Source organism: Vidua macroura, chromosome 1 (genome assembly GCF_024509145.1).
Source record: "Vidua macroura isolate BioBank_ID:100142 chromosome 1, ASM2450914v1, whole genome shotgun sequence".
Classification (NCBI taxonomy): domain Eukaryota; kingdom Metazoa; phylum Chordata; class Aves; order Passeriformes; family Viduidae; genus Vidua; species Vidua macroura.
Window position 1 is genome coordinate 82,378,020 of NC_071571.1, and position 26,689 is coordinate 82,404,708.

The 26,689-nt window shown below is 34.3% G+C and overlaps 1 protein-coding gene across 2 annotated transcripts in view; it reads right to left on the bottom strand.

Moving 5' to 3' along the window:
• Positions 1–2,094: 2,094 nt before the first annotated feature.
• Positions 2,095–26,689, bottom strand: part of MARCHF6 (membrane associated ring-CH-type finger 6) — a 42,315-nt gene continuing 17,720 nt past the window's right edge. For both annotated transcript variants that reach the window (XM_054000089.1, XM_054000084.1), the window contains exons 9-26: positions 24,966–24,998; positions 23,867–23,918; positions 21,034–21,092; positions 20,345–20,425; positions 19,095–19,163; positions 18,907–18,981; positions 17,952–18,086; positions 17,350–17,469; positions 15,230–15,330; positions 14,401–14,538; positions 12,498–12,699; positions 11,062–11,131; positions 9,666–9,847; positions 8,187–8,321; positions 6,078–6,167; positions 4,565–4,697; positions 3,265–3,400; positions 2,095–2,212 (exon numbers count right to left, since the gene is read on the bottom strand). In XM_054000089.1, coding sequence (XP_053856064.1) covers positions 2,122–2,212; positions 3,265–3,400; positions 4,565–4,697; positions 6,078–6,167; positions 8,187–8,321; positions 9,666–9,847; positions 11,062–11,131; positions 12,498–12,699; positions 14,401–14,538; positions 15,230–15,330; positions 17,350–17,469; positions 17,952–18,086; positions 18,907–18,981; positions 19,095–19,163; positions 20,345–20,425; positions 21,034–21,092; positions 23,867–23,918; positions 24,966–24,998 — 1,902 coding nt within the window. In that variant the 3' untranslated portion in view covers positions 2,095–2,121. The remainder of the gene's footprint in view (positions 2,213–3,264; positions 3,401–4,564; positions 4,698–6,077; positions 6,168–8,186; positions 8,322–9,665; positions 9,848–11,061; positions 11,132–12,497; positions 12,700–14,400; positions 14,539–15,229; positions 15,331–17,349; positions 17,470–17,951; positions 18,087–18,906; positions 18,982–19,094; positions 19,164–20,344; positions 20,426–21,033; positions 21,093–23,866; positions 23,919–24,965; positions 24,999–26,689) is intronic.

The following is a 26,689-nucleotide window of genomic DNA, read 5'->3' on the forward strand; positions in this document are numbered from 1 at the left end:
TACTGCAAATTCTGCATGATGCACAGTAGTGCTTGCAACATTTGAGTGGCAAGACCATTTTGGAACTGTTTGTGAAAGATATGTCAAAAACAGAATATTGGCATAAGTAAGAATGTATGTTACCAGTGAATTTATTATTGTGAAAATATATCTGTCCCACAATGTACACCATTGTAAATAATCAAATGCAATATTTATGCACATCAAAAATATATGGGGCGAATATATACTCAGTTCAGCATTAAATCAGCAACAGTAAATGAAAAAATATTTTGGCTATTTTTCTATGATTTCATTTCACTGGAAATTTTCTAATAAATCACTCCAAAGGGTCATATTTGTGGTTCAAAACCATCAGGACAACAGTAATTCTGTAAAATAGTATGGATCTAAGAGTGACAGTCCAATCCTCCTGCCACTAGATTCAGATGCATTTGGCTTGTGCTTGCTGCCTTAGAACATGAGTCCAGACACCAAAAGAATGAACTACTACTATCACAGCCTGGACCACATTAACTCATACCATGGCAGATCAGAGATGCAACATCAATAAAAGGAGATGACACTTTAAAAGCACCTGCCAGATTCTCAAGTATTAATTATATACACATATGGTAAAATACAGAATACTGAAGGAGAGTGTACTGAATAGCAAGTTAAATGCTCCATTCATTTTCTCATTACTGCAATGGATATTCACATTTTCCACATTGGTCCAGGAAAGATACTGCAATCTAAGCATGTGATTTGATGCTACTTAAAGCTTTGTGATACTGTTATGTGTTTTCTTTATCTACATAACCCCCACCCCCAACCCCAAATATTACTGCAAAAGAACTCTATCTACATATAGAAATAACACAGACTTGATTTGGTGGTTCTTGTTTGACTGTGCTCTTGTAAAGACATCTGCTAACTTTTCCTTGCCTGTTTAATAGCATATGTATTTCCCTGCCCCTCAGGTCATAAATGGTACATGATAAATCACTTCCTCAGCATTATTCCTGTAAAAATTCACAGTGACCAATTCTGAGAGAATTTTTTTTGGTTGGGTTTGGTTTTTTTAAAAGTAATTGTGCAATATGAAATTCATACTACAATTTTCAACTTTGGTAACTTACAGAAAAAAGATTTCATGATGTTTAACTAAGGATCAGTCATGACATTGCTTACATTATCCTCATTATGCTGTGCAAGCACATCAGTTAAGGTTCATCCCTTTTCTCGAGATCCTGAAAAATTCCAATATTGATGAGAAATTTACTACAATTTAAGTTGTGAACCTATTTAATTTTTCTTGTTACCTTTAAATACTTCCATCACCTAGCCTTAGTAAATTTTTACTTACTGTTTCAATTCATGGAATCCTGATCCCAAAACAAACAGCCACCTACCCCTTCAACCAAATAGAAAAATCCAGCTGAGCCTCAACAAGTACATCTGAATTCTCAGAAGAGGAAATATTTTCTTGATTTAACAGCAACTGTACAATATTACAAACTCTGACACATGAAAAACAATCAGGCAATAGAAAAATGTACAACAGCTTTGGTGTTATACAAAATAATAAAAAAGACTGGACAGCAAGATACATAGTTCATTATCTTCTCAACACAGCAACTTCATTGCTGACTGTAAGACAGTTATTTGCTTTTGATATTCTCTACGTGGTCTTTCCACTCATGAAAAATCATACTGTATTACTACAATAAGAACTGTTATGAACACCGTAAAATAAGCTCCAAATTTTATAAAAACATCTTGCCTCTTCGCACTATTGCTTTGTGGCACATTGTCAACAGAACAGCAGTCCAAAATAAAGTGACAACTAGATTTAATAAATTAATATACTTTTTAAAGATGTACAATGCACATTCTTTTTAATCCAAGGTTTTAGGGTGTCAGGACACTTCTATATACACATATACAGACCTCAGACAGCATTTACAACATCAGAAAATGCAGATAAGAAACAGAGCCTTAACTGCTATCTGGATGCTACCAACAGAAGCCAAAACACTGCTGAGAGTATTATTGGGAGAGAGATCCAAAGACGAGAAGAGTCTATGAAAAAAGGACATGTAAAGGCAAAGGGAAGGTCAAGATGTTTAATATGACCATCTATTCTTGTGAAGACTGAGGTGGAGGTGTTGATGTGCCTGGTTTACCAGACTTCCGTTCATAATTCACAAGTCGTTGTCCAACAAGGTACCTGGGATCACAGTAAAAACAGAAATTAACACAAGGTAAATACCATTTTGTAACACAAATCCACTCTATCTCCTTTGCTGCCAAAAGTAGTTTTTTCATTTCAATAAAAAATTATTCTATAAATTGTCAAGGAAGAACTTTAGCTGCTCCCTACTCTTTCTTAAAGGGAAAGAAAATATCCTCATGCTACTCCATGGAAAGCTTAAGGGCTGCAAGATTGCTTTAGTGCAATATTGAAACATAATTTAACTATCTCAGCAGCTTAACAGTTTTCATAGCTTTCACATTATTCCTTCCTTCCTCTATATCATTGTTCCACACTTTTTGCCACCTAAATTACTTTTCATATTTGCATGCTAGTTCTGTGTATACGAGAGCCCTACACACCTATGAATTAATTGCTAATCTTCTTAACCCATAAAAAAGGTATAGGGTAACACCAAAAATAATGTAATAACAAAAAAAAAAGGTTCAACTGAGCAAGATAACAAAAAATTAATAGGAAAATTATTATTTTTATCAGATATCTGAGTAATACAGAGTAATAATTACTGAAAATATCAGAAAACCACACAAAATTTGGTAAGGACAAATTATCAAAACACCTGAACAGGTTAGTTAGACTAATGAGTAGGAAGAGTAAGAAAAATAGTTATGCAGAAAAGGTTGAAGAAATGGTTTTATAAGCAGCATCCTGAGACATGATTTTAACTTCTGGGTATGTTGCAATTCATGACATTCATTTGTAATTCAAGGCTACAGATAAGACTAAGAGTCAGCTTCATTTGTGGGAAAACACACTCATGTTAGACAAGAGGGAGTGTGTTCCCTTTTTATAAAGACAGTCTATTCTTGTGTTTATCTACCTGAACCACAGATAAAAGACCTGCCAAGAACAGTTTGTCTGTCTTAAAGAGTAATTTGTCTAGAAAACTTCTTAAAAACCCTTTTAGTCCTAAGTGTCTACAGCACCTGAATTCAACCTGAAGTATTCACATATATCAAAATATATGTAAAAGGGAAAAATTAAAAAAAACCCCACTATATACTCACTTGTCATTTTTAATATGTTCATAAAGGCGCTTGAACTGGCGGACTTGGAAGGACAGAATTCCCATCAAAACCACCACCATAAGCAGAAAAGGATAAATGCGTCGCTGAACGAGGTTCTGCATTTCAGCAGTAACTCCTACAAAACAAGACACAATCCTTAGACACTCTAATATTGTTGAGCTAACTCACATATTTCTGCTTCTCTCTACTTGCTTGCAGACTTTTTGTTGTACTGTAACTTCAGTAGAAGGGCTGTGAAATAAATGGCACATCTATTTACATCAAAGATCCAACATGACAGTTGCTGTTCTTTTTAATCTGATCACTACGAGCAGAAAGCTTTCCATTAACAGAGTGAAAATCCACAATAGAAAAAAAAAGCTTACCAGTTCTTTTTGCCTATTAACATCTGTTTATCTGCTTACTGACTTCTTGTATCAGAAAAGTCAACACAATAAAAGCTGGCATTCAAGTGAGACTGAAGAATAAAATGGGACTTCTTGAACATGTTGTTAACACCAAAACTAACTAGCACAAGACAAGTCTTGATGAAAAAGCTTATCTACCCTGGTTCTAATCAAATTATTTACCTCAATTATGAGGAGATAGGAAAGTCTGAAAAAACCCTATATATTTAAAATTTAAAATTTAATACTATTAAAACTTCAAAACAAACCCAAGATCTTCACCTGTTCTAAGCTTCATTTAGAATCTGACAAGTCAGAAACAGATGGCCTCAGCTCAGTATAGCTCGTAGAGAGACTAAAATCAAAGGCTGATTGTCCAAAGAAGAAATGAATTAATCATTCCTTTCCCAAACTAGCTAGATACCTAAAATGCACAGAGAAGAAATCAGTGTCTGCCCCTCCTCTTGGGTAAGGAGGGGCAGACACAGATTTCTTCACTGTGGTGACCAGTGAAAGGACCCAAGGAGCAGCCTCAAGTTGTGTCAGGGAAGGGTTTGGGCTGGGTATTAGAAAAAGGTTCTTCACCCAGAGGGTGGTTGGGCACTGGCACAGGCTCCTCAGAGAAGCGATCACAGCACCAAGACTGACAGAGTTCAAGAAGCATTTGGACAATATTCCTGAACATGGTGTGACTCTTGTAAGTCTTTAAACATTTACATTTGTCAGCAGAAGAAGAGTTTATTTGTTTTTGGTTTTTTTTGGTTTTCTTTTGTTTTTTTTTTTTTTTTTTTTTTTGTTGTTGCTTTAATAAACTACAGATTGAAGTTTTATTTCCACAAACATATTTACACTGCTGTAAACCATGAGATGACATATTCTGAATGCATACATACCCAGTAAAGGTACAACACCAGAAGCTATGATGTACGGCACACACAGGGAAAGTAAGAGGACAGAGATTACAGGTGCTGCCAGTTTACGGATGATGAAGTGTAAGTCAATGTTACGAATCCCATTTGCATATACCTAAAATGGAACAAATTAGAAGTAGAACAGATCAATTGAGACAGACTTGCTTTGCACTCACAGTAATAATTAAAAGATTTTACATAATTCTTCTTATGAAAGGAAATGGGTGTTCCTATGGCCACAGTTGAAGAAGAAATTTACATCATGAAGGTTCCAGGAAATAATTTAAACAATGCCTAAGAGACCAACTTAATCTGGAACAGAGTTGTGATTTAGTTGCAGGAATGCAAGAGAACTTCTGAAAGATCATTTAATAGAGCTGTGGACAATGGTTTTGTGGGTGACCTGGGATCACTTTGCACTGTTAACTTACTAGAAGAGGATCCTGTATATGCTAATAGAATAAATTATTAAATTTTGTAAAGGGCAGAAAATAGTATCCTATTTTTGTACTTGGTGGGGTAGATCAAAGCCTCTGTACATAGAGCCTGTGCCTGAAAAAAAGGCCTCCACAATTCTTAAGCTTCTGCAGTTACTACCAAAAGCTAAGGTCAAAACATAACCAGATTAAGTATGGGAAAAACCCAGTTTTGAACGCCTACTAAATGGCTTCTGGTAAATAATGGCTTCTGTCCCACAGCCTGGAAGGCTCAGGAGAGTGTGTAAACTTTCCATGGAGAGCATTCAGAATGGAAGAGGGAGCCATGGTATGCATCAAAACATACTCCCAGACAAAGACTGTATTTCGGCAGTGTGACAGCTGAAGTGATTTAATAACAGACTATGTGCTAGACTTACTCACGAGAGGCACCTTGTGTACAGAGACTGGGACATGCACCACAGGCATCACATAGAGTGCAGGGCTGAAAAATTACCTTCTGACAAACAACTGAGATACTTCATCGAGATGACAACTATGGAATTGAACAGTTATAACCAAGAAAAAAATACTTCTAACAAAACAACAGACCATGTGACTCAACTGCTCAGAGAAACTGTTCTGTGTTGCTTAATAATCAAAGGGGAACAGAAATTGTGTCTTTCATCTCCACTGATCTATGAATGGGGTAATCCCTTCAGCTGCAGAGAAAGCAAAATTCTGTGTTTTTGACTTGTGGATGTAAATACTGTCCAATATTTGGACACAGACTTCATCTGAAGAAATAATCATGTTTCTTTCTCACTTTATTACAAACCTGAGAAAAATGCATATATGTATACAAAGCATTTTCTTGAATTCAGATTTCTGATTTTTTGTTTTACTGTTAAGTGTACCTTAATGGATTAGGCTATACAATTTAAAAGGTTTTTACAAGACTAGTTGAATTCTATACTCAATTACTCCATTACTGCAAGAGTAACACTGTTTTCTGACACACATTCAGAAACATAAAAAATGTATTATACAGATAATTCACATGAACAATTTTTCCCTACCTGTTCAATAACAGTTTTCAGCCACCACTGGGGACCCATCAGTGTTATGGCAGCAATTATTTTGGCATGCAGAACTCCAAGAGCCCAGTCCTAATTTTGTAAAAATTTATAGTGTTAGCATTAACATATCTTTAAAAAGTCTGACAACAAAAGCTTTAAAAGCAATGTGTTAATATTGCTTATAAGTGAAAATATAATTACTTTTCCATTTACATGGGACATTGATCCAAAGAGATGACATCATCTACAAATTCCTATGAAAAAGAGGATGCTTTCAAGATTAACTGACATTTGTAAATTTAGCTCCCTGGGAGCAGGAAAATCACTACTGCTATTAAACCAAAGGCAAATACAAAATAAAATCATTAGACTTAAAGCAATTGACTAACATTCTGGTTAAAAACTAATTTACATAAAAGGAAGTTAATTTCCTTTCTCTATAGAAGAATAGAAAAAAGATACAAAGATGTTCACATGCATCAAGAAGCAAGTTCTTTTGAAGTTTATTTATTCCCAAAACTCTACCTGATGTAAGAAAGCTTAAAGGAAGATAATGCTTTAACAAAAAAAGTCATACTCTTTGGTGGAAAATTTATGATTTAATATAAACTGCAATTATTATGGCAAGGAATTAGGACACTGTAACTACTGGCTTCTAGTAAACACTTCACATCATAAGTCCATCCTTTTTGGATTACAGATATTTGTAAGAGATTTTCAATAAAACCCGCCAAAAATAGAATGCAAAACATAGGCTGATAAGTAGAATACACAGCCAAGATCTGTTAAGACTTGGGACATCATAGACTAAATTAACTTTCTTATCCTGCTGGGATAAGAAATATATCTGGGGATATATATTTTCTTTAACTGATTATTTAAAAAGACAACTTTTGTTAATGTCAATTCTAAAGAATTTTAAAAAATTGTTACAAAAAAGCACCAGTCTTAAAGTTGATTCATATTTATTTAAGGATGCAACCTCTGCAAACTCTTTTGGGGAAAATGGAAATTAGTCTCAATTTTCATAGTTCCTTGTTGATTTAGAACAAGTCTTAAATCCCACTTATCCTATATTTTGAAGAAGTTCTGCTACGTGAAAATAAAGCTTTTCAGTATACTTCTTTTAAAACTTCTAAAGAACTAATATGCAATAGTAAAGAATTTTTATAATCTCTAGCATTACAAATTCTTTCCAAAATTGTTTGGAAACCATGATCATCTACCACTGTAATTATATGACGCCCTGATTTTCTGGTCATCTACTCAGCTCAAAAATATACTTGGATTTTAAAGTAATGAAATAATTAAATTAGTAGCCAAATTCTTTATGGCTTTCAAACATTTGGATATTGAAAGTAAATGAAAGCTTAGGGCAGCTTAGAAAGTCACTGTCCCTGAGCACTTTCTTGTTATTTAGTAATGACATTCTAGATGCTCTGAGTTATGGTCCCCTCACTTGGGTTTCACGGAGTTATGACTTCTTTCATAATTCAGCCTAGGTGATGGAAGCACGTGTCATTCAATCCACTGCATCTTCATTTAGTCTCCCAACTTGCAGGACTGAAATTTGCATTCCGCCTGTGAGACTTGACTGAAGAGTAATAAAACACAGCTACCTCAAAATTTTGTATTAATGATTTGACAACTCAGGCCAAAATCAGCATGACCCTAAATAATTTAAAAATTACATTCATAATGTGCCTCATCACTGAATTAAAATCTTACAAGGAAAAAAAAATGACCAGAACCTCTTGCTGCATAACCATATGCAGAAGGCTTTCTGGAACAATTAGAGTATGTACATCTGTGCATACATACATATAGGTATACTAACTTCTTACATAACTTTACAATTACACTACTGGAAAAATAGCTAATCACCAAAATGCAACCTTTGCTGTCATCTCACAACAGTTCAGCTTTTCATAGTTTAAATTCCTCAGCATATCCTTTTGGTTCAAATAATTCTCACATCCAGACTGGCTGCCTTTTCTCTGCCACATATAAACATATTTGTGGAAAATGCTCTGAAGCACCAAATCCACACAAAACAAGGCAGCCCATACTCCTCACATAGACAGAAGCAAAAGAATGGGAGCAACTGACCTGCCAAGGATAGAAGAGAGGTGTTTGATCCAAAGGAACCCTCAAAGGTGCGACGATGACCAGTTCAAACAAAAGACCAAGCAAAAGTGGAACCACACCAGCGAGCAGTATAGCCACTATCAATGTCTTCATTATCTAAAAAACCCAAGACATTTAATAAATTTATTTACCAGAGGATTCTTTCTTTAAACTCAAAAATGTAATTAGAGTAATATGCATATTGCATAAACACACAGCACTGGTAAAAAAACCCCAAAATTACATAGACCTCTATTTCACACATACAATTTTTACTACTTACATAGTTTTGCAACGCAAGTTTTCAAGATTGGGTCCTATTCCATAGGAATAGGAATTCCAGAAAAAATCATGACTGTGCCTACTAGTATTCATATAGTTTTAAACCATAAAATCACACTGACTGTTATCAATAGGGAATACTATCCAATGGAACTTCAATACATTGCATATGCTCATATGTTGGGAAATAGAAAAAAATTTTCCAAAACTGCTGATTTTTCTCTGGAGCAAAACAAACCCTAAAAATTCAGTCATTATGGACTATTTGACTTAAAAATGGAGGACTCAGAACACCATACTTGAAATTTTATTTATGCTAAAATTATCTTAATTTAACTGCATCATACAAAGTAGCCTGACTTAATTAACATGCTAAGGAGAAGCAGCAAAGAACAAGTAGAAATTATGCTATAGCTCTGAATTTTCTTGAAGAAGCTAAGATCTTAAAGAAGCTAAAATCAAAATGATGGGTGAGGTATTTGGGAAACATGATAGTACATGAAGAACATGTACAGTGTAACAATTCAGTAAGCACATTAAAATGTTTATAACAAGATACCATTTATGCTATCAATGTTTAAAGAAACTAGCAAGATATCTACTACAGAAATCCTCAAAATCAAAACCAAGATAAAAAGATGGGGTATGAATTTGTTTTCATGCTGAGAAGGTCAACTCATCATAATTGATATTTTTGAGGAAAATACCTTTTATTTGAACAACACAAGTTCAACAGCTGATATCTTTCTGAAAATATGCATCAAGCTACTTTTTAGAGACATAGTCATAATCTATCAGCTTTATTAGGTTTTTCCATTTGATAATTTCATGTAACTAAACACGTAAATAGTTAAGCTTCCAGATTTATGTGAAAATGTCAATGTTTTTGAGAACACAACACATGGGATAATAATGCAATATATTCACTTTTAAAGGAAAACAGAAAAAATATAGACATATATTTATTTAAACATATATATATATATACACAAGCCTCTTTACACTGATTCCTTTCCAAAAATAGCCTATGCAATGGGAATGTAAGCTGCAAAAGCTTCAGAATAGTCTGAAAAGCAAAATGTAGTATACAGAACAGAGTAAAGTGTGCAAGCAAAAAACGAAACAAGTCCTATTAGCTAATTTTTTGATAATTCAGTAGAACTGCTTCTCAAGACTCACCATGAGAGACCATTCTTTGACCTTCTGGAAAATGACTCTACGACCCTGTGGCATCCAGGCAACCAGCACTGTCACAGCTCGGATAGTCAGCCAACAGACATAAAGACCACAGGCAGCTGTGTACAGTTCATGGATTTTGGCAGTGCCCGTCCAAAATGACATTAACCACCGGCCAGCGAATACTGAAAACACAAGCACTGTTACATACAGTAATGCTTCTGGATTTATTAGGGAAGGATGCTTATTAAAAAACTACTTATCAAATTTATCTGAAATATCCCTGCATAAATATTATTCATCATGAAACAGTTATTTTGGTACTGTACCCATAATGCATAAATGTGTGAAGCACTATGCAAACAGCTTCAAAAATTATGCCAAATAAACCCATAGAAATCCTTTTCCACCTAAATTTTCATTAGGACAGCAATGTTACCTAAGCTATAGCAAAACAAAGCACTGTTCAGAGCCTAAACACTGATCTTCAGAACTGCAACACAGATCATGCCTTAGTGTGTGAGCTTGAACTTAAATTATATGAGCTATCTTTGGGTTGTTTCACTGCCTCATGTAATTTTTTAAGACTTACTGATGGGGCTTCTGAAGTTCTCTGACAAAAATGGGAGACTGATTTGCTACAGTTCATTTTTTAATAGTGTTTAAATTTCCCTAGTATTACAGTGGAATTATTTTATGTCCTACTACTAAAACTATCACAGAATTTATAACTTTGATCTCAACACATTATTGACTTTAGGATCATTAATAGAACAAGGTATAAATTACATGGTATTACAGCAGACAGGTTATGAAATTTACACTGGTTGACATGGCTTCATTTACTCCAAATTATTAAAAAAAAATACCAAGTGCTTTTGAAGTACTTATTCAGACATTTTAAAGTTATATATGTACCACTTCACAGAATCTCCTAGTGATGTGTCAAGATCACAGAATCATAGAATATCTCAAGTTGGAAGGAACCCCTAAGGATCACTGAGTCCAACTCCCTGCTCCTCGCAGTATTCAACAATGACACCTTCAGAATATTTAATTAAGGAAAATACTGCAGAAGACCTGGAAACAATCTACATATTTTCCTTCTTGAAACAGAAAAAGAGGTGCAAGAGTTTCAATTATTTTTCGATCAATACTATCGAGATTGAAGCACCTGAAGCCCTGTTCTCAGAGGAAAATTATTCTACAACAAAAAGGGAATGGCAATCTCTGTCATTTAGATTTTTAGATTACAATTTGATGACAAATTATTAAAAATGAGACTAGTTTCTATATTTTTTCCTTTTGACTTCAAACAATGGTTTCAAAACATCTGCCATGGTTGGGCATGGCAACATATTAAATTGTTTTTAATGACAGTTTACTGTAATAGACTCACCTGGTAAGGTAAGGCAGATAAGACTAGCAATCAGTAATGTTATGCACATGAAAACAATCAAAAGAAATATCTGAAAAAGTGAAAAAAAAAAGGAGGGGAAGTTCATAAGAAAGTTATTTAACCAAACCCCAAGAAACCCCAGTACAAAAAAATACATCATCCTAGAAATGCAGCTAAACTAGGATGTTTAAATAATAACTGATTTTTCACTGTATAAATAAATCAGCAAAAAGAAACCTAATCACAATACATGCAGAACACCTGTGGTGTTGTGTATTTCTAAGACTCTCCATTAACTGTTCCAACAGTAAAAAATAACATTTGAATCCAGAATTACTTAAGTTCTTTGCTTTGTCATATAAAAAAGACCATCTCTTAATTTCTGCACTGAGCAGCAGCATGACTCTCATATAATCCCAAAAGATTTCTAGCTCTGAATGCCATATGAGCAAGACAGTGGTTTTATAAGGAAAACCTTGCTGACAAAGTTCTTCTAGATGTGCTCAGACTTTCTGTGACCAGTGAAGGTGGTTACTTTTCAGCCAGGTTCTCATCTTACCAGAGCATTACCATGTACTTGACTTCCTTAAATAATTCTCAAGCACCAGGCACTATGAAGTTCTGCTTCACTAATCACCAAAGCCACACAAAAAGCAAGCTTGCTATGGGAAAGCTAACACCTCATCCCAACAGACTACTGAGAGAAAATTAAATCTGGAACACACACTTTCCTTGACGAGACATTTGGGTACCACAGGGACCTAATGTTAGCCATTACTTCCATTCTTCAGCTATACCTGAAACCACAGTAAGTGGGCTATGGTAAGTTCATATTTAACTCAGAGTTCTGTTAAAAACAAAACAGTTACCTAGTTTAAGCTGTATCTTATTCTAGAAATGTAAGTATTTGCCAATAAAATTTCCTTTCTAATTTTAGGGATTTAGAACTTTCAAGTATTATACAATGCCTTTCTATGTTTAATACAGATACAGAAGCAACAGAAGTTCTCTGCTTATTTTCTTAATAAAACAAAGTAGTTTTAAATACACTTCAGCTACAAGACCAATGTACAAGCTACATGGCCCCTTCAAAGCCATGCCTTGTTAGAGGCACACCTGAACTACCTGTTTGAGAGGGGCTTATTGTCTTTCTCTCCATTACTTACTGTAAAGAAAATAAGATGTCAACTGACACACAATACTCAACATATATGGGATCTATAAATAAAATTGTAATTGAAGGGCTTACATTAGAGGCTGAAAAAAGCCTTATATGAGCATAACTGCAAATCTATGTTTTTGAAAGCTGCAAACCATATAAAACAGGACCCACCATGTGACTTCTGACAACGTGGGCCAAATCTTTCTTAGAAAAAAAAAAAACAAAACTTCTCAAATACCTTTTTCTTTCCTCTTGATGTGTTAGGTATACATACCCTGAGTGGGAATTTTAAAGGCCTACGATAAGGCTGGAAACCCACAGGTCCTCCTTGTTGAAGTATGGCTTGATGGGCTGCATGGAGACCTTCTCCCACAACTGGAATGGCATTATTATTGCGAGCATGCTGGTTGTTAGGTTGCTGATTTGCATTGTTTTCGTTCTCTTCCTGATCACCAAGTAGGTAAGAATGAAGATCCCTGTAACAATCACCATTTCAGTTTTGTTCTGTTTGATATGAATGAGAAACTTACAGAAATATAGGCCTACTCAGAATCCATACAGGTTGTAAAAAACTAATACAGGAGAACTGGCAGAATCTTGATTAAGTAAAATAAGCCTTTTTTGGTAACATGCTCAATGTCATCATGAACACAATTTAGAATAAAAATGCTGGTGCAGATGCAGTTAGAATACAATCACAAGGAAAGGTCACTTATGTGTTTGACTGCTTTAAAAACACCACCTGGTAATAAAGATGTTGTGCACATGAAAGGAAAATTACATGGATATTTTAGTTCTTGTAAGCACGCAGCTCTACTGACAGCTTTTATGTCACTGTCACTAAGCTCTATAGGAAACAACGGCCTTCAAATCTAAACCATACAAGGACGGTGCTGCATTGCTATGAACCTGCTGTCAGAAGTACAGAGACAGGCAGAGTCTTTCAAGAAGATTCTAAATTACTCAAAATCTGTTCACAACTTTTTAAGAATATAATTCCTAGGAAAAAAACCAATCTATTTTAAAATTATTCTGTTATGTTTTCCATATATACATTTAGCAAAATTTGAGTCTGATTAAAAATGAACATTTAGAACTTAATTTTCCTCAGCTTTAGCAGAGTAAGATTAGTGCAGATATTCTATTAGCAATGAAATTTACCCAACAGTTTGCTTTTTGGGACCAACAGAGCAAAACACTTTCATCTGTGCTGAACTAAAATTGCTAAAGAGGTAATTTGCAATTGTCCTAAAGAGCTGCAACAGTGGAGTAAGAAAAGCTATTTCTATCATCATCTCTAAATCTCTCTTGTTACACTATACTATACACTATACTATACACAATCAAAATTTGGAAAATAATTAAAAACTTCTTCAAAATGCAAACTAAGAAAAGAGTGGGTGAGCAGAGTTTCCTTATGAGAAACTAAAATAAATATTTTGGATTACAGTGAAGAAAAAAATCTATCATTCATTCACTCACTCAGATATAACTTGGCAAAGAATAATTCTTGATCCTGAGAGTGCAACATGGTGGGAGAATGCCAATATACTTTGAAGTTAAATTGAAAAATGTACAAAAACAAAATCAACCTTACTTTTTTCCTGACTAATCTGGCAAACAACAGATGAACTAAAATATAATTTTAAGTGCTAGAACTCTGTCTGGCAGTACTATAATTTACTTCATTTGACCAAGAAATGGTTTTATTCTTTTCTAAAGTCTGAACTTTAAACTCTAAAACTCCTTATTTAAGTTGCTTACTTCTTCAGCTCAATGTTCTAAATGATTTTTCCTTTTCTTCCTTCTTATAGTAAGAAATCCAAGAAGTGCACATGAATTTTATTTAGATGATTCATAGAAACACACTGCTGATATTTATCTCCTTATACTCATATAATAGGGAGTTAAGATGTCAGTCATACTTTACAGATTCCTTTCACTAAGCAAATGCTGTAATGGTGTACCAAAAGAATTAATTGTCAAATGTTAGTTAAGCAGTACATATATCTACTGCTTAGAAGAAAGCCATCACTACAGAAGTTTTTCATAATGTATTTATCTGCAGAAGAGCTATTAAACCTCCTTGCTGGGATAACCTTCTGGAAAGCTGCCTTCATGTTTAAAGGCCAAACTGGGCGCAGTGGTTGTAGCTGATTTTGGATTTCTGTACTTACAGCAAGTATCCAGCAGTAACAGTCCATGCTCGTACAAGACCTTTCAACCACTGTCTTGTATGTCCTTGCTCTAGCAAAGCTGGAAGCACCACCTGAAGCAAAAGCAGCTCTAGGGAAAGTTCACTTACTGGAGCATCACTGGAAACAATGGGAAGAGCATGAAATCAAACATACAGAACATTCTAATAGCAATCCTTTACACTGAATCCCATTAATGCCACCACAATACAAAATTACATTGGATGCCAAAAAAGAAAACTCTTAGTTTTTTGCTAAGGTTTTTCCCTATATACTACCCGGAGCAGAGAGGTTAGGCCCTTTGGCATATAATAAATTTAGGAAAAAACATTGAGAAAGATTATATCTAAAAATACAGTATGCATCTCTATTTGCATCTATCATTACTGTTTGAATTATTATTCAGAAACAGGAAAAAACTGCTATCACTAAAAAAATGCAGTTACAGATATTCTTTTACTCCTGAAGCAACAACAATTGGGAATGAGTGTGTTAAAAAAGCAAACATGAAAGGAACTTCACTATCAGAAAGTTGAAATGGGAAGTGTTTTGAGGCCATAAAGCCCCGAACAGTTATCTTTATGGAAGGAATACAAAATGCTTCTTTTTTCAAGTAGCTTTTAATTTGTCACATTGTATGATGTAGCTATGTCCTTTACCCTTTATTTCTCTTAGAACAATGAAGATTAGATTAACTGAAAACAAAATAACATAAAAAGTGTCACTTTAATGCTCAGGGAATGCAAATGCACTTTTTCCAGTTATAGAAACACTGAACAAAACCCCTATCATTTTAAAAATAAATGCTCACCTGTAGAGCATAACATTATATGGAAGAAAGTTAGGTAGGAGATACTTAATAATGCGTATAGGAAGCCAGAGCATGAGCAGTACAATTGATCCAAAGACAATCTGCAATTATAAAGTAAACAAGTTAGTCCAAAAAGTAGAAACTACCAAACCTGGTTTCCCACCCATCTCTGACATGTTCCCTGGGTGTGGTGGGCTAGCCCTGGCTAACAGCTGAATATCTACCCAGCTGCTCTCCAGCTGAAGGGGAAGGCAAAAACAGAAGGCAGGCAAGACTGAGATAATGGCAATTTAACAGAGAAAGCACCAAGTATGCAATCAAAATAGTAAGAAGAATTCACTCTCTACTTCCCATCAGCAGACAGACAATCAGCAATTTCCTGGAAAGTCAGGAAAACAAACACCATAAGCATGAACATCCCTCCCAACCTCCTTTCTCACTGCTCTCTTTTACTGCTGAGCATGATGTCATCAGCTGTTCCAGGGATACCCTCCTTCCAGCCTGCAGCTTATTCACTGGAGGTGAGGGAGCAGCAAAGAAAATGCCTGGATGTTGTGCAAGCACTGTCCAGCCATAGCCAACAGGCCTGTGTTAACAACACTGTTTCAGCTGCCCATTCAAGGTGCAGAAGGACATTTGCCACTATGCAGAAAATCAATTCCATCCCAGGCAGACCGGTTGACTACAGTGCCCTCGCCAAACAGGACTGCAGCTGAATAAGCACCAGAATAACCCTGCTGACAGCTACAGCAATGTCAGAGAGTTCTTTCTTCTCCCTTCCCCAACAGATTTGCTTATTTTGTATTCCTCTCTTTTCTAAGTGGCTGACTTCTTAAGCAACTTGACGAAGCATCAAAGACATTTCAGTTCTTATTTCTTCACATTTCAAATTGACTGAAAGACTGAAATTCAGTAGGAGACATCAAGTGCCTGAAGACAATGCACTGTTATGAATCCTGTTTCCTTAAGGAACCAGATGAAAAATTAAGTTTTAAACACATTCTTACATTTCATATAAATGGAGAGTAAAGATGTGAAAAAAAAAATTGTGTCTAACTATGTCAAGAAGAAAAACTGAATCCCATTCTTCCTCAAAAATAATAGTTTATGTCATACACTAGACATTTCTTAAAATACAGAGAGAGCTTGAAAGGTGTGATTTATTCTTTGACATGGTAAATGATTACCATTCTGGATCCCATATTCTAGTGAGGCTAGTGAAAATTCTGAATTAATTAGCTGAGCAAATAAAAAGATGAAGTTCAAGTAACTGCCTGTTCCAATACCATGTGACAACATAAGTGAGACTATGAGCAACCAGTAGATCTTGGCTTGTATTTGGGCCACCTGATGTACCATGAAATTTCAGGCAGCTGAAGAACTACAATTATCTAAGGACAGAATGCTCAGACAGGTGGAAAGGTCAACTCCACTCAGATACTGAAGGGCTCTCCAACAGAACCAGGATCTCTCTGAGCTTTCACTGCTCAAAGCGCCTCAGGTGTAACAATACTGTATTTCAAAGAATGTTTCTGGTGTGTCAGTTTACACAGTTCATGTAACATTTATGTCAAAGACAGTCTGCGACCCTTCCTTGACTGCATGCTCAGGAAATCTCAGACAAACAACTAAAGGGAAAAAAACTCATTGTTTTCACTATCTTACAATGATAATCTGGAAACAGACACCACTGGCTACAGCAGCAGAATCCAATCCAAAATCCATCAAGAAAATTACTCTCCCCTGCTGCACTACTTTGGCTCAACAGGACACACAATGTTTACTGCAGTAACTGAGGGCATAATAAAAGTTACAGGATTTACAATATCCATTATAACAAACACTTGTTTTCTGAGTATACAAACATTTTCTGGGACTTTGCATAATATACTTGGTTTAGAAGAGAGCTCAGAAGTCCAACCAATTATCCCCAAACCCCTGCTCTGAGATACATCAGGCTGATCAGAACCTTATCTAGTTGAGTATTGAAAGATGCAGATTCTGTTGGCAACCTGCTCCAGGTACCAGTTCACTTCCATGGTGAAAATGTTTTTCTTTAAATACACAGTACATATGAAGCTTTATTTTCAAATAATGAAATCTTTCTGGTAAGTCCTTACCACTGATAAGATAAACCTCCTGAGATGTCTATAGATGGGCAAGTGAATCATTTCCTGCACAGGATTGAAGTCTGGATCATTCAAATTCCTGAGAAACCATAAGACACCAGGTCTCAATACCTGAAGAAGGAAACAGAAAACAATATATGAGGAGAATATAATCTTTGTATTTATTTTTCAATTTTGAACAACATTGCTGCAGAAAATAAGTAATAGGGTAAAACAAGATTGGTTGAACAAGATTCACCAAAATTGCACAGAAATAGAACAAAGAAAGTATTATCACAGGGAACTAGAGAACAAATAACCAAATATGAGCTTAATTTTCAAGTACTGATTGGCCTTAAACAACTAAAACATATTTGGATTAATTTGAAGGCAATGCTCAGATTTAACAGCTAAACAAAAATCTCTAAGTAAAATGTACTCAAAATCATGATTTTTCCACTGCAGTAAGTACCAGCATGGCCCTTTTAACATATAACTGAATCCAATATACACACAAAAAATGGTAGCAGCAATACCCACACATGAAAGATTTAACAGTTCTGTATGTAAGCCTCTAACTGTGTTGCATACCAATCTTGCTCTTACAGACTCACCTCTCTTAGCAAAAGGATGAAGGATGCAAAATAGAAGACGTAAACCATTCCAACCAACCAATGCAGAAACATTGTGGTGCCTGGGGCAGACTGAAAGCTCAATTCTCTGTCTTTCAGAGTGGCGTCAAACATCTCCTAGAAGAAGGTAAGTAGTAAACAAATATGAATGAAGTTTGGCAAACATCCACAACTACTCTTCTGCTTACCCTAGTTCATATACTACTAAGCATAATTTAAATGTTTGCTTTAACACATAAATACACCATTTAATTAGAGAAAAAAGGGATTACTTATGATAAGAACAGCAAATAAAGATCAATACCTGATCGATTTATTTCTTCTGACAGAAAGAAGAAATATGTCAACTCAATCACTAGCAGATTCTAGAGAAGTTACAAATCAATTCAAACAAAGTAGCACTATGATGGAAGCAAATAATTCCTAAGTAAAATTGTACTTCTACCAAGGCTGGAAAAAACTAATTTTGTCCATTCCAAATTTATCACTCAGTATTTTTCAGGACAGAAAAACTGTCCTCAATTCCAAGCAAATGCAGCAAAGATATTTTTCAAAACAGAAGGAGACTGGACAACTTAAAATACAAAGTTATTACCATTTCACATAAGATGGCTACATAAAGAGGTTTATTCAGCACACAAGTTTGCCTATAAAAAAGCTCATTATCACAGTGGTCTTGTAACAGCACTAAAAAGGATTAGGATCTTGTTATTTTAGTGATAGCATGTTAATTTGTATTTAGCAACAAAAAAACCCCAAAATTAGCATTAGGCAGTACCTAAAAAACCCTGGAAATTTCCCTCTGGAAATGCTGTTTATGAAAACAGCATTTATGTCAAACTCATATTAAGAGCTCTCTTCTCATGAGAACTTTTTATTTTTGCTTCAAATATAAACAGTTACAAAAGATTTTATCGTTATTTGTTTCTGTTCTTACCAAGGAGCATATATCCAACCACCAGCCACAGATGAGAGGAAACACACCAATTTCAACCACCACTAACAAGGAAACCTTTAGGAAAAGAGAAAATAACATCTCACTAGTTTAACAAAAATTGCTAAGAAAACGATAATGTCAGTTTAAATTGAGAGGGTTTTTTTCCCCACACAAAAAATTAGGATTACCTTGACAACAATATAGCAAACTCCTAGTAAACGACGTGATCGCTGAAACTTAACAAGAGCTGCCAAACCCTGAATAACTTTGTCAAGAAAATAACACTGGAAAACACTTTGTAGCAGTCTAATATCAAACACTATATTATGTTGCTTTTAGCAACAGGAAATTTTATAAAAGAGAAAAATTAAATAGTAAGTATGTGTATTATTTTCAAAACTGGCTGAGACTCCAGTAGTCATGATCTGGTATGCTGGGTAACATCCCCAAACATGCATCTAAAGTAAATAAATATTTATTAATAATAGAACCCTTTTTAAATTAAACAACCAGAGTTTTCTCGAGAAATAAAGAGTCATCTCTGAAAACATCTGCCACAAATAAGTAAGTTTAAAAACTGAAGATCTACTTTAAATAGTAGCTTTCCCTTCCCTGCTGTCTAAATCAAATTCTCACCTTTTCCAAGAAAAGCTGGATGCAATTGCACTTTGGGAGTTTGATTTGGGTTTTTTTTTTTCAGGAGGCAAAACCTACATGCTAATTAAATAATGTTTTACACTGGCACTGCACATTGGCATACTGATGTAGAAAGTTGATGTTAACTCTTGTTTAGTTTTGAACAGAAAACTGCTAACAAATGTATATTCTTTCAAATTGAAGCTAATGTAAAAAAACATGGAGCTCGAATGCAGCCTTCTTACTTGTGACCAAATAAATCCTTCCAGCTTCCAGTACTTTATTTTCTAAGTACTACTTAAGAGAAAGTAGTTTTCTCTGAAAAAGTAATAATGAGAAAGAAATTGTTGCTGCAAACTCTCAGTAGTTCAGAGACATAACAAAGAAATTAAAATAATTCTTATTCAAAAAATCTGGAAGATCAAAATTATTTGTATAAGTTTCCCATCATACTTCCTTTTATAATCTCTCTGCTGCAACTACAGTCCACAGCAGAAGCCTATGGATAAAAATGAGGAAAAAATGATTCTACACTTTTTTCCTCAGACAGACCTTCATGCAAGCATAAAAGTCTTTGATTGTGTTGCTAAGCATGTGGAAGTACTTGAAAGCAGGCAGTCACACTGACAACTTCTAAATCCCCAAGAGAACAGAAGAGACCTTTCCTTCTAATTCCAACAAAAGAGCAGAGAAAAATAGTGAGTTAAGTGCACCTGCATCACATCTGCACTGCCACAAAGCACAGCCAGAAAAAATTATTTACATGTAAATCTGAACCAAGTAACTACTGACAAAAGGATACATGACAAACAATTAGAGTCACTGCTAGAAGAACATATCCCACTATAGTTGTAATCAGGCCTTCAAAGTGAGATGCTTGGACCTGGAGCAAAGAGGAAAAAACGTGAAACTTTATCAGTCTCTTAGAAGATTACATCTCCTTTTTATGTAACTAAGATAAATTCCAAATTTCAACTATTCAAGAAGAATGTCAAGTTTCTCTAGTTTTTACATATTTTAATAATCTACTACTATTTTTGTATATTCATCAAGAATAGATAATGTTTACATTTACATTACAACTACTTTCTTCAAACTCAAAACAATCTCAATATATGAAACAAAAGGTGCCACCTTACGCTGTTTCATTCATCCCCTATTTTCCTCTACTTATTATCATCCACTATGAAAATTAGTAAACAAGTTTAAAATGTACACAAGGAACAAAAGGCTGTAAAAAAACCCTGAAGACATACACAGTTTTTACAAACAGTAAAAATCTCACTTGAGATGTAAATAATGGAGGAAGTGGAAAAGAGTGGGACAACATGTTTAATCATATACTCAAAAAGGTTGAAGAACTAGTAAGAAGACATACTTGAAGTTACTTTTGCAACCACAAATAGAAGTGGAAAGATGCTACAATAATATTGTGATCGAATAAATGGTGGTAGTTTATTTTTCATTTTGAAATTATAAAACAGTACTTACATATTCCTCAAAGCCCAGGCCAACGATGGAGAAGTGACCAATGTGGTATGGACAAAATGCTGTATAATGTAAGCAGAAAGGAGAAAAAAAGTCCATGAAAACTGCTAAATGAAGCCTTATTTGCAGGATGAATATTGTTACATGGTATTATTCTACTTGTAAATTTCATGAAAAAATACAAAATTTTATTTCTGTGCAAATATTTTCAAGTGTTAGATTCCTATAATTTTACAAACACTGAAAATCAGATCAGAATTTGCACTTAAGGACTAAAACAATATAAAACTACACAAAATAAGAGGACAGTCTTTTCCTTCTAACTTCATCTTGCACTCTGCAAATTAATTCCATTTCTCAGTGTTATGTACTAGGCTGGCATGTGTCTCAGACTCCTGTAGGAACCTATGCTGTATACTCCTTTTTTCCCATGCACTAAAAGACTTCAGTAGCCATTTTACAGCCTGGTGAGATGGGACTTCCGTTAGCAAGGCTTCCGTTCTAGTGTTTTAATTCTTAAGAATACTTAAAATATTGTGAAAAATGCAAGCCCTGCAGAAATTTGCAGAGGGAAGAGGAGGGGGAGAAAGATGACACCCAATGAAGGGATGAGGAGCAAATGAGATGTCTTTTACTTTGAACTAATGCACTGAAAACTGTTCATTATTCCTGAGAACTCACTTCTTACCATTCTGAGGTTTCAGAAGAAATGCATTAGAAAACACAGCACTTCCCCATTTTTAGAAACCTGAATATTTGCAATAAAATTTTTAGTTACTTTATCTCACTCTGTTGTCTTCCAACCAAGTTATGAAGAACTCCAGAATTTAACATCAATTTTTTATAGGAGAAAAGTGCATCAGTATAAAGTGGAGGGGCTGCAGAAGTGGCAAGCTTTTATTTTCACCTATATTGTCTTCACTACATCGTGGTAGCCCACCCTGGGAACTACTACAGACTAAATATTCCCTCAAACGAAAAGTGCGATGATTTTCTCTCTCATTTCTGTATGACCAATGTAAGAAAAATTACAACTTCAAAACCCAAGAAGCAAACAAACAAACCAACAAAAAAACTACAGGAAAAGATTTAGCAGGACTCATATTACCCTAATCAATAATAAGAAAAGTTTTAATTTATGTCTCTTTTAGGAAAATCTGTAGTTATTGGGAAGAGCAAACATGTAAAAGATAAGGGAGGGATTGAGCTCTCCCTGCCCAGCAAGAACAAGAGAAAGAAAAGTGAGATGACAATGATCACACTCACAACTCCTACAGGTACCAGAGTAATAACTTAAAAGTTGCATTTTTGACATTTTATGAGAATATAGTGCACAGTTTGTCATGTTTTTAAAATAACATTATTTAAATTATTTTTCTAATGGTTTCCTTAAAAAAAAAAGCACAAAGGAATACAAACTCCTCTGTGAGTACTAGAATGAGCTATAGAAAATATTAATTAAGTTGAAATGAATTAATTTGTCCAAGGAGAATTTCTGGACTACTAATTAAGGTTACAAATGCTTTCCCTCTGCTTTATATTTCATCAAGAACCTCCTGTGACATCTGAACTCACAAGTACTATAATTACAAATTACCAGAGATTTGGCAGTTACAAATTAAGCAGTATTACTTAATGGGAAAGATACTAAAAATAGGCTTGAGAGGCACATATTAAATTCCCAGACCTCCTGCTTGCTTAGGAAAGTCATTCTCTTCTCTATTTGTGAGTTTCCCGTTGGCAAAGCAGCTACTGAAAATGTTTCTATACAACAGCCTCATTAAGCATTCTTATTACTTCTTTATTATTGAATTTTAATCTACTATGATTTAGAAATTCCATGGTTATTATCTACTTAGTAAAAAAGCCTACATATTATAGCAGCTAAAAAAATCCACTTAACTTCTGATAACTATGTATTAAAATAGAATAATTATCAGAAAGAAATAATTCAAGTATTTTCTGCTTCTTATTTTAGAACAGTTACGGTTTCTTGTGAATTAAACATACAATGTACTTATGTTTATTTTCTTTTGATTTGCTGTTCTGTTTCAGTATGTAGATGCTCAAATCACTGTGTCGTGAGCTTTACTTTGTCTGTAAAAACTTATCTATTGTACCACTTCAGCTTTTCAACCTCAAACCCTTCTGCCAAGAAAGACCACTGAAAAAACACCAAAGTAACATAAAAAATTATTTTCTAAACTGGTCATTCAGAGCAAGTGAAACTTTGTGGTATTTTTGTCTGGTATTTTTTGAAGTGCATAACATGCTTCATTTGTCACTAAAATGCTATATTCTTGCATACCTCCCTCCCTTTCAATCTGAGCTCCAAGAATGGATTCTTAATGGAAAAAATTTGTATTACTATGTAGTAAAAACTATGAAGAGGAAAACTATGAAGAGGAAAACTATGAAGAGGAAAACTATGAAGAGGAAAACTATGAAGAGGAAAACTATGAAGAGGAAAACTATGAAGAGGAAAACTATGAAGAGGAAAAAAAACTATGAAGAGGAAAAAAAACTATGAAGAGTACTTTGAGCTATTCCTCAAAGTACTACATTTCCTCGCAAATTAAATTCTCTGAGATTCCTCCTTTAATTTAACCATATTAGAAATAAATATTTTCTGTGCTTTAGTTGACATGGTTAAGGTTCTGCTAGGTTTCCTATTTTAAATCTATTCACTTTAAGAAATTAAAATGACAAAACTAGAAAATAATAAATATTTGTTATTCATATTGCCAGTTCATTTTTGGTTCTGTTTTTAGAAGTCACTGCACTACCAATTCACAAAGAAGAATCATTTTAAAACCTAACAGCAAACAATACTTACCAAAGACAAGTATGAACAATGTATTTAAAGACACCACCCAGAAGACATGTTCCTGTAAGGAGTACAGGGGAAAGAGGAAGGAAGATGACAAGAAAACAGGACATAAATGTCAGTCTTTTAAATAAGTGACTTGACTTTTGTATCTCAACTTCTTATTTCAACAGTCTATTATCACCAGAACTTGCACATCTCATGTTAGAGTCAGGAAGTTTGTGCTCTAACACAAAGACCAAAACATGCAGCTCGTTACATTCATGAACATTTATCTAGATAAGTGCACTTACTCTGGCTTACATTTTGCAAAAGTAGGCTTTTATTTTAAAATCTATACAAAGAGTTCCATCTTTAAAAAGAATTACATAAAATGTCTGTGGATATTTTTTTCATAAATGAGAAAATGTTCATCTGAACTTTTGACAATTAGTCTTTGCCACAACAAATGCATTAACCAAACTGACAGCTCTGCCTCTAAAAATGACAGCACATTTCCATTTTTTAATATTACTTTTAGCTGAGATGTGACCTCAGCCACAAGTACACTGGATTTTTACTTCTTTTGATATTAATATTTAAGGTAAATGACTAATAACATAGACATCAACGGCCTTCGAGGTATTTTTCAAACTTAATGATTCTAAGATAGAGTATTTTGAAAATAGAATCAACTGAAGATCTTAGATTTTAAAATCTAGTCTATACTAGATGTAGTGGTGTTATGGTGGTATTAGGACAAAAAATATATTTGAATGATAATTGTATTTTAATTATAACAAAGATCAAAACATAAGGTTAGAACACATATGTATTTTCAGTGTGTGCTTTTTAAAAGGTCTAGTTTTTATTTACAGTGGAGTAAGTGATCCAAAGTTATCTACATATTTTAAGAAATTCTACTTTTATGCCACACACACATCCCATTAATTTGTGAAACTCCTAAAAACCCAGTTTACTTGAACATGACATCATATGAAACTCTCTTTAAAGAAATATATATATGATATGAAAATAAGGACTTCAAATACAATTATGTATATAAAAAAAATCAGGTACTCAAAAAAATCCTTCTGTAGAAATTATTGAAAAGTAGGATTGCACTTACTAAGAAAACCAGAGATCCATCAAGTCCAAGCATCTGTGAAGATAAGAAAGTTATTTTTACTTATCAGAAAAACTAACCTGAATCTAAAATAAGCCTCTTTCACATTGACCTTTACTGTCCAATGCACTCAAGAGTTTTTTAATGGCTCAACCAACAGTACCAGCACATAAATTTTTACCGATAAACAGAGAAACTAAGTTCTCATTCAACACAGTAAACTCAGGTGTTCAAAGAGAGTGATGTACATGCAGAATATCTGAATACACATGTATCTATATGTGTCAAACCAAACACAGAATCTATTCATTTATAAGCTGTTTCTCTCCATGACTTTGAAGACTTCGACAAAGATTTTGTATTTACAAAATATTGTAGTGATTGAATGGCTATTTAAGTACATGTTTAATCAACTCAATATTTAAATCCAAGAGCAAATTTTTGCTTCATGCTACTTGCAAAGTATCAGTTTATGCTGCACTGAGAAAAGTTAGTATTTTACCCTTGATGTATAAAAGCAACTACTAACAGGGTAATTTGCTACACTGTATGCTATTAACTTTTGAACAGAATTATTTTACAGCTAGTGAAGATAGGAAACAAATTCTTCATAACTCAGCACAACTGTTATGGGAAGCATCCACAGAGCAGACAAAAATAAAGCACCCATTACAAAAAAAAAAAAATTTCCATTTCCCCCATTTTGAGTGTATCTTACTATTTCAATCCAGATACTCCTACTCCATAATTACCACTGTAAAGTTCCATGTTCAAGGGTCTTTTATACAAGGACTTTGCACTAATTTCCAAGATATAAGCGTTACACATATTTTACAAATCAAACTAAGATGCAAAAATGTTTGAAAACTCAGAAAACTTGCATGGTATTTTCACAGGATGACATAATAGAAGAGCCTACCTCAATTTTGATGCTAAATGTCAACTACACATCTATTACCTATGTCAGCACATAACATTGGAAGTGGTTATGAGAGTATGCTGAAACTGACTTCTATATTCATGGAAAAGCACCAAAATATCACCAGTTAGGAATATATCAGCACTTTCTAGCAAATAAATTGGGTTCAGAAATACAGCACTTTCATCCTGAAATAAACAACAGAATGGTTCAGGAACCTGAATTTATGTATGTCCATTTTATGAAATATCTTTCAAAACACACTAAGCTTTCAGTAGATTCAAAACAAATATCAAGATGTGCTACTCATGATGAAAACTGTATTTCTGCTACCCTGCAGTCGAGGCAACAACTATACCACAGCCTAGTAGTGATGCTGGTAAATCACATGAAGCTGCTGCACCTACCTTCAGGCAGATTTTGCTGCATGTGGTGAGCTTTGAACTCAGATGTTGGCTACTTCTAGACCAGCTACACAAACCTAAATTTCAAGTCTCTACCCTACTCCATGATTACAGTGTACATGCATGTCATACTCTAGTTATGGAATTTGTGATGCATAAACAACAGAGACACCATGTTACATTAAAGTGCTCCATAATTTTTAGAGAAATACATTGGCTTTTTGCAAAGAAATCTAAACTTTTCTTTTCTTTAGTCTAATGCTTTCATGAACACAAAAATTAAGCATTAAACTACATCTAATGCAACATCTTTGCACTCCTAATCTGGCCCAGTGTCCTCAAAGCAAGCTGCAAGTCAGTTCTATACCTCACCAAGTGAAAGACTTCAGAAAAGACTACTAAAA